This window comes from Vicugna pacos, chromosome X (assembly GCF_048564905.1).
Source record: "Vicugna pacos chromosome X, VicPac4, whole genome shotgun sequence".
In the NCBI taxonomy this organism is placed as follows: Eukaryota; Metazoa; Chordata; class Mammalia; order Artiodactyla; family Camelidae; genus Vicugna; species Vicugna pacos.
Genome location: NC_133023.1, coordinates 6085738 through 6099375, shown reverse-complemented (window position 1 = coordinate 6099375; position 13638 = coordinate 6085738). Strand labels below are relative to the sequence as shown.

Sequence of the window (13638 nt, the reverse complement as noted above, 5' to 3'; positions counted from 1 at the left end):
AACATTTGTGACGGCATCTGAAGATTTGGGGATAAAAATTCTTGGAAATATGTATTGATACTTTATGCCCAAGAATGCAGGAGGTGCGGTGGCTGCCAGGGAGGAACTCCACAGCGGTTGGTGCCTTGGCCTTGGTGGGTTCGAATCCCTGCCCTGTCACTCACTAGCTGTGTGACTGTTGGCAAGTTACTGAACTTCTCTGGACTGTGAAATAGTACCCACCTCTTGAGATTCCTGGGAGGAGTAAACATGCTAGTCATTGTAGGTGGTTAAGGATGGAGCCTGGCCCACAGCAGGTGCTCAGTAACTGTGAGGTGGGGTTGCGGCTGGGATGTGCATGTGTGCGGAGGAAACAGAGAACCGAAGTACCAAAGAGAAGCAGGGGGGCAGGGCGAGTGTCTGGGTCTCCCAGCTCCAGGCCCAGGAGGGGTTTGTCCCCACCAGGTGTGTAGTCCACTTCAATCAGGTCCCCTTTGCATGGAGCCCTCGCTTCCTTTTTTTAAAGAAGCTTTGGGGGTGGGGGTATAGCTCAGTGGTAGAACGTGTGCTCAGCATGCACGAGGTCTTGGGTTTAATCCCCAGTGCCCCTGTTGGGGATTGTAAGCTTTATAAAGTTCACCTGTTTAAATGTATAAAATCTATCAGTTTTTTTCTATTTTTAGTGTATTCACAGAATCGTGCAACCATCGGCATTACTCGTTTTATGACATTTTATTCATCCCCGTAGAATCTCTGTACTAGTTACTAGTCATTCCCTGTTCTCTCCTCCTCCACGGCCCCTGGCAACTTCACGTCTACTGTCTGTCTCTAGATTTATCTCTTCTGGATAGTTCCTGTAAGTGGACTCATACAGTATGTGGCCTTTTGTATCTGGCTGCTGAAACTTAGCCTGTTATTTTCAAGCTTTGTCCATATTGTAGCAACTATCACTCCTTCCTGTTCACTGCTGAATAATATTCTTTTGTTTCACTATCTACATTTTACCCATTTATCAGTCAGTGGCCTTTTAGGTTGTTTTCATCATTGTTTTGACTGTTAGGAACAGTGCTGCAGTGAACATCTGTATACAGGTGTCAGTGTGAACGTGTGTTTTCACTGTATATTTATGGGTGTGCACCTCGGAGTGGAACTCCTAGGTCATATCGTAACTCTGCTTAACCTTGTGAGGCGTTGCTGGACTGCTTTCCAAAGAGCCTGGACCATTTCACACTCACACCAGCAACATATGATGGTTCTAAGTCCTCCACATCCTTGCCAACACCACTTGTTAGCTTCTGTGTATTTGTCTGGCTTTTAAGATTTGAGCCAATCTGCGGTGTATGAAGTGGTGCCTCATCGTGGCTTTGACTTCCCTCATGGCTCACGATGCTTAGCATCTTCTCATGCACTTGTTGGCCATTTGTACGCCTTCTTTGGAGAAATATCTCTTCAGTTCCTTTGCCCAGTCTTCAGTTGGGCTGTTTGTCTTTTTGCTATTGAGTTGTAGGAGTTCTTTGTATGTTCTGGGTACAAGTACCTTATTAGATCCATGATTTACAAATATTTTCTCCCAGTCAGTGGCTTGCTTTTCACTCACTTTATGATATCTTTGGAAGCATAAAAGTTTTTAATTTTGATGAAATCCAATTCTTCTCTTTTTCCTTATTTCTTGTGCTTTTCTATCATCTAAGGAACCATTGCTTAACCCAAGGTCACAAAGATTTATACCTTTGCTTTCTTTTAAGAGTTTTGATAGTTTGAACACTTTTATTTAGAGTTTTGAATTAATTTTTGTGGGAAGATGAGAATACAGTCCTCCTTTATTCTTTTGTATGTGGATATTCAGTTGTCCCAGCATCTTTTGTGGAATAAATTCACTTTTAAAACCAACATCAGTAACCAAATAAAGACCACATTCAGGCTCCAGAATACACTGGGCAATCTTAGTGAGTCACCACTTTAAAATCTTTGATATTCTGTGTGTAAATCACATCATTGTTCACTTTGGTGTCTCTAGCCTGACATTTAGTGCTTACTCCATTTTTGTGTTTGTTCCTTCTACCTTTTCCTGTAGTTCCCAAGCTCTTACACATCTGTACAAAACCCCGGTACACCTGGTTGTGAAAATTTTCTAGGGAAGATAGTCAGGGTCAAAGTCAGCCAAACAGGTGTACCAGTGAGAATTAGTTTCGCCTATGTAAAACACATAACATACTAGTGACTTAAGATAGGAGTTTCTCTTTCATGCTAAAGGAGGCCAGAGGTAGGCAATCTGATGGACAAGAGGGACCCAAGCTCCATCTCTCTTTCTGCTGCACCATCCTATTATGTGTCTTCCATCCTCAAGGTGTCATGAACCATTATAGCTGCTGGAGCTCCAGTCATCACATCTGCATTCCAGACAGCAGGAAGGAGGAATGGGGCAATACAAAAGGGGCCTGTTTTCCCTTGAGCTAGCTCTCTTTTAAGCAGCCTTCCTGGGAGTTTCACAGAGCAATTACATTTTTGTATTATTGGCCAGAACTTAGCTTCATGGCCACACTTTGCTGTAGGGGGAGGCAGGAAGTAGAGTTGATTCGCCAAGCATGCTGCTGTTGTGCATGGCATCCAGGTTATGTCACTTGGGAAAAAAGGGAGAATGACTTTGGGTAGGCAGCGAGCAGCATGAGAAGACCTTGTCCCTGAAGCCGAGTGCAAGTGTGATGGTTCCCTCACTCAGTTTGAGGGGATCAGAGCTATGGCACAATTAGAGGTGTCATGGACCACCATTTAGTAGCAAAGATGAGCAACTCTGCAGCACTGAAAGGAAGCAGAAGAGTATGCTTCCTGCTGTCATAGGAGGATGTATGATTTACTTCCATCCAGGGGACACTGGGGTTGGACAGGGCAGTCTGACAGCTGTCCAGACCCGGAGGACAGACAGAGCTCTGAGAAGCCAGGACAGGCAATCAGGAAGCCCTGCTCACACCCAGGGGAGTGTTTGGATTCATCTTGGAGCTCAGTGTTAGGGTAGGCAGATGCTGGGGATGTGCCAACACTACAGGATGCCAGGCTTCCAAGGACCCACCCATCAAACAGGACGCAAATGTCCAAGGATGCAGAACATCCAGGCACCTCCCAAGGACAAGCGCCACGCAAGTTTCCAGCGCTGGGAAGCCTGAGGCCCAGGCTTTGTGGAGCTGGACGCTGGGCTGGCCTGGCCACGACCTTGGCCCTGCTCTCCCACCTCAGCAGACGAGGCCACGGGCTCTTTCCAGCCCAGGCTTGCAGTCTGGAATGCAGGGATTCCGCACCCTTCCACACCCTCCCACACCCTTTCAGCCTCTGCAGGAAGCTGCTCCTGGGTTTTCCGAGTGTCCTGCAAAGCCTCTGCCTTCTGGGCAGGACAGCCCTGTGTGCTTCTCATACCCGGAGGGGCAGAGAGGGCTGCTCGGACCCAGAGATGATGGGGGAGGCAGAACACAGAGCTGCTCCTTGGGGCCGCCCACAGAGCTGGCTGTAAAGCCTTCTCCTCCCTGGAGCTCCCTCCTCATGAGCTGCCTGTCTGTCTTTACTCTCTTGTCTCCTTGGAGAGGGGTCCTTCGCCCAGAGCTCTGACTACTCCCTCGGTCTATGCAGCTGATCTTCAGGGGTAAAATCCTGCTGAGCTGGGGTTGCACTCAGGTGTCCGGCAGAGCTTTGAGTGACCGCAGGCACCTCTGAAGGAGCCTGATCCCCGTCTTGTTGTACAGAAGAGGCAGACTGACCGCTGTGTGTGTGAAGGGCCAGAGCCCTGCACGTGGTCCCAGCATCTGTCTTCCTGGCCCCACCTGCTAGGCTGACTGCTCCTAATCCTTGCGGGGTGGGGCGTGTGGGAGTGCAGGCATCCATGATGGAGATGTTAACTCTGCAGGGAGTAGAGGGGTAGGTGGGGAGACGGGAGGCCGCATAGGAAGCCTCCCTGCTCTCCTGGAACATGGAGTAACCACCCAGTTCTTAGAGACCTTCTTCCTGGTTTGGACTGAGCCCTGAGACACTTGCATACTGGGTACAGACTTCGGGAAGGATTGGAGCCAGGAGCTCCTTGCTTACCAGGGGAGCTGGGCACTGAGGGGGAATCATGAGGTACCTGTGCCTCGCTCCTCCCCATCGGGAAGGCCTTCGGTTCAGTGAAAGAAGCCAGATGCAAAAGGCCACCAAGAGCAGGACTCCATTTGGAGGAAATGTGCAGAACAGGCAAAGCCATAGAGACGGACCGTAGATTCGTGGTTCCCAGGGGCTGAGACGGGAGTAACGGGAAGGACTGCTTGATGGGTGCCCGGTCTCCGTTTGGGGTGATGACAATGTTCTGAAACTGGAGAGAGGTGCTGGATGCATAACACTGTGGATGCCCTAATGCCACTGAGCAGTTACTTTCAAATGGCTAGTTTTATTGTTTATATGTGGAATCTTAAAAAAAAGAAAAGAGAAAAGGACGCAGATGAGCTACTTTTTATAACAGATGATTGATTTCTTGAACACGTGTAAGCACACTGACTGTCCTTTATGATTGGGGGAAAATGGCTAGTTTTATGATCCACGAACTTCGCCTCGATTGAAAGCAAACAAACCCAAGAGGCAGAACAAGGCAGCGGTTTGCCGAGCGTTTGCAGAGTGCGGGTCGCGGGTCCCGGCTCCCGCGCGGCGCGGCGCGGCGCGGCGTGGGCCCGCGCTTCGGCGGCTGGAGCTCCGGCCTCTCCCGACAGCACCGTCCTGCTGTACCACCTGATGGCCTGGGGCCTGGCCGCGCTGCTGTGCGTGGAGGGGGCGCTGATGCTCTACCACCCTTCCGTCGCCAGGTAAGCCGCCCCCGCCAGCCCGCCCACCCGACTCCCGCCGCGCGTCCTCCCGCAGGAGAGGCCCGGGCGCCGACCCCGAGCGGGCGCCTTGTGGCCGCTGTGCGCGGCTGTGCGCAGGGATCCGCGCAGGCGAGACCCGCGCTGACTGCGCTGACTGCGCAGCTGCGCGTGTCCCGTGCGTGCGGGTCGGTGCCGGTGCCGGTGCCACGGGGCGCCTGCAGCGCCCGGGGCGCGGGGCCTCTTCTCCGCGCGCGCGCGCGCGCGCCAGGCTCCAGGCGTGACCCCCTCCGGAGTGACGCCGCTTCCTGGCGCCCACTCGTAATCTTTCGTTCTTCCAGCCAGCTTCCTCTGCAGCAGCAGGTGACTCGAAGAGCCCAAGGACGAGTTCGAGATGCTGGAAGAATCCAAGGGTGGCTCTGAGAAGAGCTCATCTTAAGCCTCTGCTGGCTGTGGGTTCTCACTTCTCCACCTGTGCTCTTCTGAACACGGATGCTCTGAGACGTGGCCTTTGAAATTGTCTTAGGCATTTCTTCAGGTTGAAAAGCCCATCCGTGAACTGCTATTGGTAAAGCCTCTGGGCCCCTCCAAGGTTATATGCTCCAGTTTTCATTGGAAAACTGAAAAACAGGTTGGACACGGTCTCTAGTCTGTGATTTTAGGGCGCTGCAGACCAAGGATCTGCATAGCACAGCCCTCAGGCAGATCCGGCCCCCTGCCTGCTTTTGTAAATAAAGTTTTATTGGCACACACCCGTGCCCATTTGTGTGCGTGCTGGGTACGGCTGCCCTCACACACTGAGTCGTTCTGACAGAGGCAGTGAGGACTCTAAAGCCTGAACTGTCTACCATCTGTTCCTTTACAGAAAAAGTTTGCTGACCTGTGGTGTAGACCGCGTGTCTCCCTTCCATTTTGATTTCTTGTAGCTGCTCCCTGGGACTTCTCCACACTGGTGTTGCCTTGTCGACAGTGACTCCTCACAGGTCCAAACAGTCTGCTCTCCCCAGGAACCTTAAAAGGACGGGTGCAGAGTTAGCAGGTGTTAACAGAGGAATGCACTTAATCGGAAAGGGGATTGTTACCACTCACCCCTCCCAGCCCATGGGACGCTGCACCTGGGCACAAGGGAGCCATGGCTGCAGGCTCCCAGGAGCGCCAGGGCCCCCCACGGTCATGGCAATGCTGCCCCCAGGAAGCACCTCAATCCTCATCCTCTTCAGCCCACCACCCGGAGCCCTCGCTTGCCCTAGGCTCCCGCCCTCACTGACGTGTCCTTTGCTTCCCTGCCTCTGAATCTCATCTTTTCTTCCTTTGTTCCCCTGTCTCCCCTTGAGTCCTTCTAGACTACATTGCACTTCCACAGCTGCAGATGAGAACGCCTGGTGGGAAGACCGCAGCATCATAGGTGGTGCTGTAACCCTCAGGGCCGTAAGAGATGGGCACTGCGTTTTCCTCACCCCCTCTTCTGCATTCTCCACCAGGTTTCCCCTTCTGGTTTCAGCAGTCCAGGCGTATTCAAACAGGAGTGCTTGAATTTTTATCACCTTCCGTGGCCACGGGGGCTGTTCCTGCCTCTGCTTTTCCCCCTCCGTCTTGGTTTGGGCCCAAGCATCCTCTTTCTCCTTTGCTTTGGATTCTCTCTTCCCCTTGGGCATTCTCCTGTAGATGATGCATTTGTGCGCTGACCATTAACAACCCTGTGTGCGGCACTCTACCACATCCTACAGTGACAAGTAAGTCCCATGGCCCATCCACAGAAATCTCTCTGAACAGAACCACCCAAGTGATTACCCATCACCATGAGCACAATGTCCTTTGAAATAGGAAGCGTGCGTATTTTCCGCAGGTCAAGGACAGACGGTGGGTCTTCTCCATGACATCGGCCAGGCTTAGCCCATCATGAGCGCTCCAGACCTGACTAGTTCATTGAGCGCCTTCGTCTTCCTTGAATTGTGTTTTTTCTTTGAAGAGACCCAGTATGCGGAAGCCACCCTCTCAGAGTCTTTTCCTCTCTCCAGCTTTTCCCAGCACAGACCTTTAAAATTTCCCCTGTTTATGAGACAGACAGAACTGTGATTGATTCCCCCTATTCTTCTCCAGTTTATTGCTGGTCCACAGACGTGAGAGATGAGTCAGATTTCCGCTGGGCCGAGTCAGTGTCCATCTGAGCATCTCCCTCTTCTCTCCGCTTCCCGGTAAGTCAGAGTATTTCAGGCTGAGCTTTGTTTTTGAGAATGACTTGGCTTCCCTTGCTCAGGTGCGAGAGGGGCCTGGAGCACGCCATCCCCCACTATGTCACCACGTACCTGCCGCTGCTGCTCGTCCTCGTGGCCAACCCCATCCTGTTCCGGAAGACAGTGACTGCAGGTAAATGACAGGCCAGCCCCATCCTGTTCCAGGAGACAGTGACGGCAGGGCAATAACGGGAAAAGCCCTCGGGTCGCGATGCCACGGGAAAGGCCCCAGCCCTTGGGCTCAGACAGTTATCTGAGACCCTTGACCTCATTCGTCATCCTCCAGAGACATCCGCAGAGTACAGCTGGGGCAAGTGAGTAGGTTCAGTAAGTGAAAGCGAGCAACGCTACTGAGTCGTGGGCGGTACAGATGCTTTGTCAGCGTCTGATAGTGCGAAGCCAGGACCACTGTACTTTCCAGTTCCGTCTGGGCTCATCCTGGCTGTGCCCGTGGCCTGCCTGGAGGCCCCAGAGGTGCCTTGGGAAACTGCAGAGGTGAGGGGAGCAGGAGAAGAAAGGGCAGCCCAGGGGGAGGTCTGGCCGTGGGCCGAGGTGTCGTGGGAGCCTGGTTTCTCCCGTGACGTGTGGGCCAGTGTCTTTCCCTGGTGGGGCAGTGAACAGGAAGGAGCACACAGGAAGTGAGTCAGATGAAGCTGTAAGAACTGCAGAAGAGGGAGGCTGTGAGTCAGCGAAGGCCCCTGACAGACCTGGCTGAGGCAGGGGGCTGCACTGCACCCCCTACCCCATCCGCAGGGAATTGTGGTCTGGAGCAGGTCTCCAACCCCCTCAAGCTGTGTGGCTCCCCCACGTGCAGAAGGAAGGAGGGAAACATACCCTAACAGAACGGTCGCTTGAGGGTCATGTCAAGTACTGGACCACAGCGTCAAGGGTTGGGAGATCCCTGTGGGTCTCTGGGTCACTCTTTTCATATCCACTAGTATATTGAAGGTAGCTTTTTTTTAGAATGAAATCATGCAATTTGCAGCAACATGGATGGACCTTGAGGTTATCATACTAAGTGAAGTCAGAGAAAGACAAATATCTGATATCATGCACATGTGGAATCTAAATTATTGGCACAAACTTACTTACAAAACAGAAAGAGTCACAGACATAGAAAACAAATTTAGCTTACTGAAGGGGAAAGCTATAAACTAGAAGTTTGGGATTAGCAGACACACACCACTATATATGAAATGGATAAACAATAAGAACTTACCACATAGCACAGGAAACTAACTTCAGTATCTCATAATACCTATAATGAAACAGAATATGAAAAAGAATAAACATATGTATAAGTGAATCACTATTCTGTACGCCAGAAACGAACACAACATTGTAAATAATCTATACTTCAATTAAAAAACATAGCTTTTTTAAAAAAACAAAGTTGCTGATTCGATTGCATCAAACAAATAAAAACGACTTACAGAAAATAGACTGGAAAGAAATAAACTAAGATGCTGACGCTAGTTGTCTCTGGGTAGACCATAGACCTTTCATTCTTTTCTAAACTGTTTTATATTTTCCAACTTCTTTACAAGGAGAAATGTTAAATCTTTTCAACATTTAAAAATAGCAAGCTTGCATTATTTTTATAAGGAAAAATCTAAAGCATTAAAAATATGATTCCCAGAGGGAGGGTATATCTCAGTGGGAGAGTGTGTGCTTAGCATGCATGAGGCCCTGGTTCAATCCCCAGTACCTCCATTAAGAAAAATACATAAATAAATAAACAGACCTAATTACCTCCCTCTCCCACCAAAAAAAAAAAAAAATATACACCACACACAAAATATACATATGCGTTTATATGTGTATGTATATGTATATGTGTATATATACACGCACACTTATTTATACAGTCCCTGAACTAGACCATCCTTACACAATCTGGAGTTTAATTACTAGTATGGTAGCGGTGCTAATTTCTTCATGGCGACCAGGCTGACTGTGGTTGTGTAAGATGCTACCTTTGGGGTGAAGCTGGGTGTAGGCAGACAGGAACTCTGTGTACTACCTTTGCAAATCTTATGTAAATCTAAAGTGATTTCAAAGTAAACATTTAAAAAATGTCTATCCCCTCGAGGCTCTGAGACCTCCCAGGCAGAAGCTGTGAGGAGGGCATGGAGTGTCCGGCGGGGGCTCCAGGCTCTCCTGGCTCTGCCTGTAGGGGGGTAGGTAAGGAGCCTCACGTGCAGTCCCCCTCTTTTCACAGTGGCCTCCTTGCTGAAAGGAAGACAAGGCATCTACACAGAGAGCGAGAGACGGATGGGAGCGGTGATCAAGACCCGGTTTTTCAAAATCATGCTGGTTTTCATTATTTGGTAATCTTTTTTCTTCTTCTTTTTTTTTTAAACTGTCCCTGGGAAGGGATATGCAAACCACTTGTCATTTGCTTTCCTGAGTGTGACCTGAAAGTTCCAAAGGGAAGAGTCTTTGGAAAGGAAATCTTTGAAACTGCTAGGTGCCCTTGGAGGAAGTGCATGCCAGACAGGAAGGCGAGTCTACAATCGGGCACTCCTGGAGAGAGATTCAGATCGACTCAAATTGGAGAAAAAGCCCTTAGAACAAGAAGTCCTGGGTTTACTTTTGATACATCCCAGCCACACACATGCGGTGTTTTGTCCCTTGCTGGTTGCACTTTGAGATCAGTGCTCCATCGTGCCTTGTTAATCCACCCATTTGCATCAGTTTTGACACCAATTCCTGTGTCTGACGAGCTAGGAGGGCAGGGGCACGGCTTTGGTGTGATGACTCACTGCTCGGCCAAGAAGGGCAGGGAGCAACCTTCCTCTCCTCCGCTCTCCTCCCCCACTGCTGTTCTGACCCAGTGTTTCAGGTGGACGCGTTGGGCAGAGACCTGTAACCACTGCAAAATACACTGGAATCAGACAACACTTTGCTGCGGTGAAGCGATGCTTTGCCGGACAGGGCGCGCCTTTGTAGTGTTACTAATTAACCTGATGTGAGGAGGTCGGTTTGGATATTCTCCCAGGAGAGACATAAGTTACCTCCCTCTAAAAATACACCAAACTTGCCGTTTCAAACTTCCCTGGCCTCCCTGCAATAACCTCAGAACATTCGAACTTAAAATGTCAAGATAAGATTTGTCTTGGCCTTCATCAAAACGTGAGGTTGCTCTTCAAACAAATAGTGAATTCTGGGTTATGGGGTATGCGCTAGAACCTTACCCCAGATGTCATGTTGTGCGTTACCATCGGAAGGATTTGTCCGTCTCTGCTTTAGATGGACAGGAATGGCATCTCTTACACTAAATTCTTGGCATGCTGGTTCCCCCTTCCTGCTGAAGCAGTCACCCCTCCAGGACTTTTAGATCTTGGTAGACATGTTCCTGACCCCTAGCATTAGAAATGAATTCTGTGGGGGAGGGTGTAGCTCAGTGGTAGACTAGCATGCAGGAGGTCCTGGGTTCAATCCCCAGTCCCTCCATTAAAGAAGTAAACAAACAAATAAACAAACCTAATTATGGTCGCCCCCCCCCACCCAAATTCTGTTGCATGTTCTTTTCACCTCTCGGCCATTTTCTTTCTAACAGTTGGTTGTCAAATATCATCAATGAAAGCCTTTTATTCTATCTTGAAATGCAACCAGATATCAATGGAGGCTCTTTGAAACAGGTCAGGAATGCAGCCAAGACCACGTGGTTCATTATGGTAGGTCAATCTTGATTTAAAATTTTCTTCTTGGGAAAAAAAAAAACCCAGAAGGAATAAAAGCCACTCAGAAGTATGATGCATCTGTTACTTAAATATGTAGTGAGTCGAACAGGTTCCTGGGCTGCCTACCTCTGGCCTTGGTCCCCAGGCTAGCTTGATTCATTCAGTGTGGGGTTGCTATAAAGTGGGTATGACTCTGGTCAATCGATTTGGCAAGTGTATCACACCTTGGAATCAAAATATCAGTGAATTTATTTCGAAAAAAATATTTCAGACTGAAGAAACCATAGGAATGAAGATGATCCTTATTATCCATAATTATAAAGCATTATAGACAACCCAAGTCTTTAAAAAACAGGAGTGGCTAAGTAAATTATGGTCTTTGATACTGACAGAATGTTATGCAGACGTGAAAAATGACAATAATGAAATCTCTAGCATTAAGTGAAAAATTCAGGATTGAAAACCTATACTAATGGCAACTACCTAATAACACGTATGTGAAGAAATGTTGGGTAGAAATACACAAAATGCTAATAAAGTGGAAAGACCACGGGTAGATGCCGCCGTCTTTTCACTGTCCTGCATTTCCAGTAGGAAAGTCCCTCCTCCAGCTGCCACTGGGGAGGCCCCCGTTCCCCACACAGCATTCGTATTTACACTGCATCAGGGTCCGCGAAATCTGATTCACGGGACTCTGAGATCAGACAGCGTTAACTGCCCCCTCCCTGTCCTGTGGTTCCTTTGGTTCACTTCCTGTGCACGACCACACGGAGCGGGAGGAAGGTTCCCTCAACTCACTGCTGGCCTCGGGAGCCTTTGTGACATGACGGTCCGCCCTGGGAGCACGAGGTGGCCGGCCCGGGTCTCTGCAGGACAGCGCAGCCTCCCTGGCAGAGGCGCAGACGGCGCTGGTTCGGTGGCCCCGTGCAGCTCTCCCTTCCCTCCCTGGTGGGCCTGCTGCCAACTCCAGTCCCTCTCCCCGTCCCCCCCCCCATTTTCAGGCGCCTTTGGAGGCCCAGCACCTCCAGGCGATCCTTGTCTCGCCCCACTCCAGCCAATGGGCCCCATCCCCGCGCGGAGCCCCACGGACCTCAGGCACCTCCCTGCGCGCACCCGATGCCCTGCCTCCCACCTCCCTGCGCTGACCCTCCCCGTCTCTTTGTCCCCCTCGCAGGGGATCCTGAATCCAGCCCAAGGGTTCCTCTTGTCCCTGGCCTTCTACGGCTGGAAAGGGTGCAGCCTGGATTTCCAGGCTCCCAGGAAGGAGATCCAGTGGGACTCGGTGACCACCTCGGCGGCCGAGCAGCCCCACCCGACCCCGGGGGGCTCCCGCGAGCCCCGCGAAGGCCCCGCGCGCACGAAAGTGGTGCGAGCGGGCGGCGGGCACACCTCCGACGAGGCCCTGAGCATGCTGTCTGAAGGTAAGCGCCCTCGCCCGGGCGGGCGGGCGGGAGGGCGGGCGGCGGAGCCCCCGGGCCCCCTGCAGATGCGCCGTCGGACAACCGGGCGGCGCTGCTGGTGCGCAGGAGCTCCGACCGCGGGGGTCCCGTGAGAGCGCGCGTCCCCGCGAAGGCGCAGCTCCGCGCGCACCGGCGCCGAGCCCGCACGCGTCCCACCGCCGCTGCTCGTGCGCGTCCCCGCCCTCCTGGCCCTCCCAGGGAGGCACCCCAGCCTCGCGTTCATCGTGGCTGGCTCCTCCGGGGCTGCCTGGCATTTTGCCTGCGAGATAACCTGTCCCTACAAACCCGGCACTAACGCTGGCTGTCAGAGTGGACCTGGCCTCTGTAGCTGGTGCGTGCGCTTTGGTGGTCTGGCTCCCTCGGGGGCATTTAAGACGAAACGCCGGTCACTCAGTGCTGGTTCTCCCAATCTGCCCTTTCCCGCCAACACTAGCACTGCGGTCTTCAAGCTGCGCTCTTTTTATTTAAACTCCTGTCCATCGTATGGGGGATGTGTCCGTTAACCCTGCTGATAAAGAGGAAGAACGTATCAGTTCAAGGTCCGAATAATGTTTCTCTGAAGACTGCCATTTACTAAGCCTATTACATATATTTCATACCTGTATATTCATGTATGTCTCTGTGTGTGTGTGTGTGTGTGTACATATGTATACACACACAAATAAATCTGAGGGAGGGTATAGGTCAGCGGTAGAGTGTGACTAGCACGCAGGAGGTCCTGGGTTCAATCCCCAGCACCTCCATTAAAATAAATAAGTAAATAAACCTAGTTACCTCTACACCACCACCACCACCACCAAAAACCCCTGTAAAAATAAGGAAGTCTATTAGATGTAGTTTCCATGAAACATGCTAGAACCTATGATTTCTCACTTGCTCTATATTCGGCGTTTCCTATTACAGAAAGCTCATTTATATTCTCGTCAGGTGGGTAGCGAGAGAATAAGAACCAGACCTATGGTCCTTATTCCTAATGAAAGCTCAGTGACTGTCATGGTTATGACGGCTGATTAATCAGATTTTATCCCCTTGAAAGATTCTTCCTGAGTAAACCTTTTGCCCTTAGCACTGAGCAACAAGACGGAAAGTTCTTTAGAGGAAGAGAGCGCGTGTTTGCAGGGCCCTCCTCTGGGCATCAGGGGTGGATCCCCACAAATGCCGCTTGGGGAGGAGGCCACCTGGCCCCGCCTTCTGTCCCCACTGCGGCCCCGAAGCCCCTCCCTCTTTCCACTTATTACACTCGGGCTGGTTGAAAACACCTTTAAGCAGAAGGCAGGTCCACCGCCACTGTCACTGTTCAGCGGGTATACATCCTGCACGTGTAGCTCATGCTTCACCATCGCAAATGGTGCCCAATAGCTGTTTGTAATACTGTGTTAAATTACACACTTTTGATGGAAAATTCTAGCAGCTCATGGTTCCAAAAGGCCTAAGAGTAATTAATGGTAAGAGTTAAAGAATTCTT

The 13638-nt window shown here is 50.8% G+C and overlaps 1 protein-coding gene and 1 long non-coding RNA gene across 5 annotated transcripts in view; one reads left to right on the top strand and one right to left on the bottom strand.

Annotated features, from left to right (window-relative positions):
- Positions 1-13638, top strand: part of GPR143 (G protein-coupled receptor 143) — a 44252-nt gene that overhangs the window by 4572 nt on the left and 26042 nt on the right. For both annotated transcript variants that reach the window (XM_072956031.1, XM_072956032.1), the window contains exons 4-8: positions 4704-4796; positions 7051-7160; positions 9249-9357; positions 10590-10707; positions 11888-12134. In XM_072956031.1, the coding sequence (XP_072812132.1) occupies positions 4704-4796; positions 7051-7160; positions 9249-9357; positions 10590-10707; positions 11888-12134 (677 nt within the window). The remainder of the gene's footprint in view (positions 1-4703; positions 4797-7050; positions 7161-9248; positions 9358-10589; positions 10708-11887; positions 12135-13638) is intronic.
- LOC116277223 (uncharacterized) overlaps positions 1-13638 on the bottom strand; it is a 36812-nt gene that overhangs the window by 11189 nt on the left and 11985 nt on the right. The window contains exons 3-4 of one of the 3 annotated variants that reach the window (XR_012067477.1): positions 8247-8285; positions 5674-5804 (exon numbers count right to left, since the gene is read on the bottom strand). This is a non-coding gene — a long non-coding RNA (uncharacterized lncRNA). Of the gene's footprint in view, positions 1-4087; positions 4153-5673; positions 5805-8246; positions 8286-13638 lie in introns of those variants that run through there. The other 2 variants (XR_012067478.1, XR_012067480.1) reach the window with 2 other exon arrangements.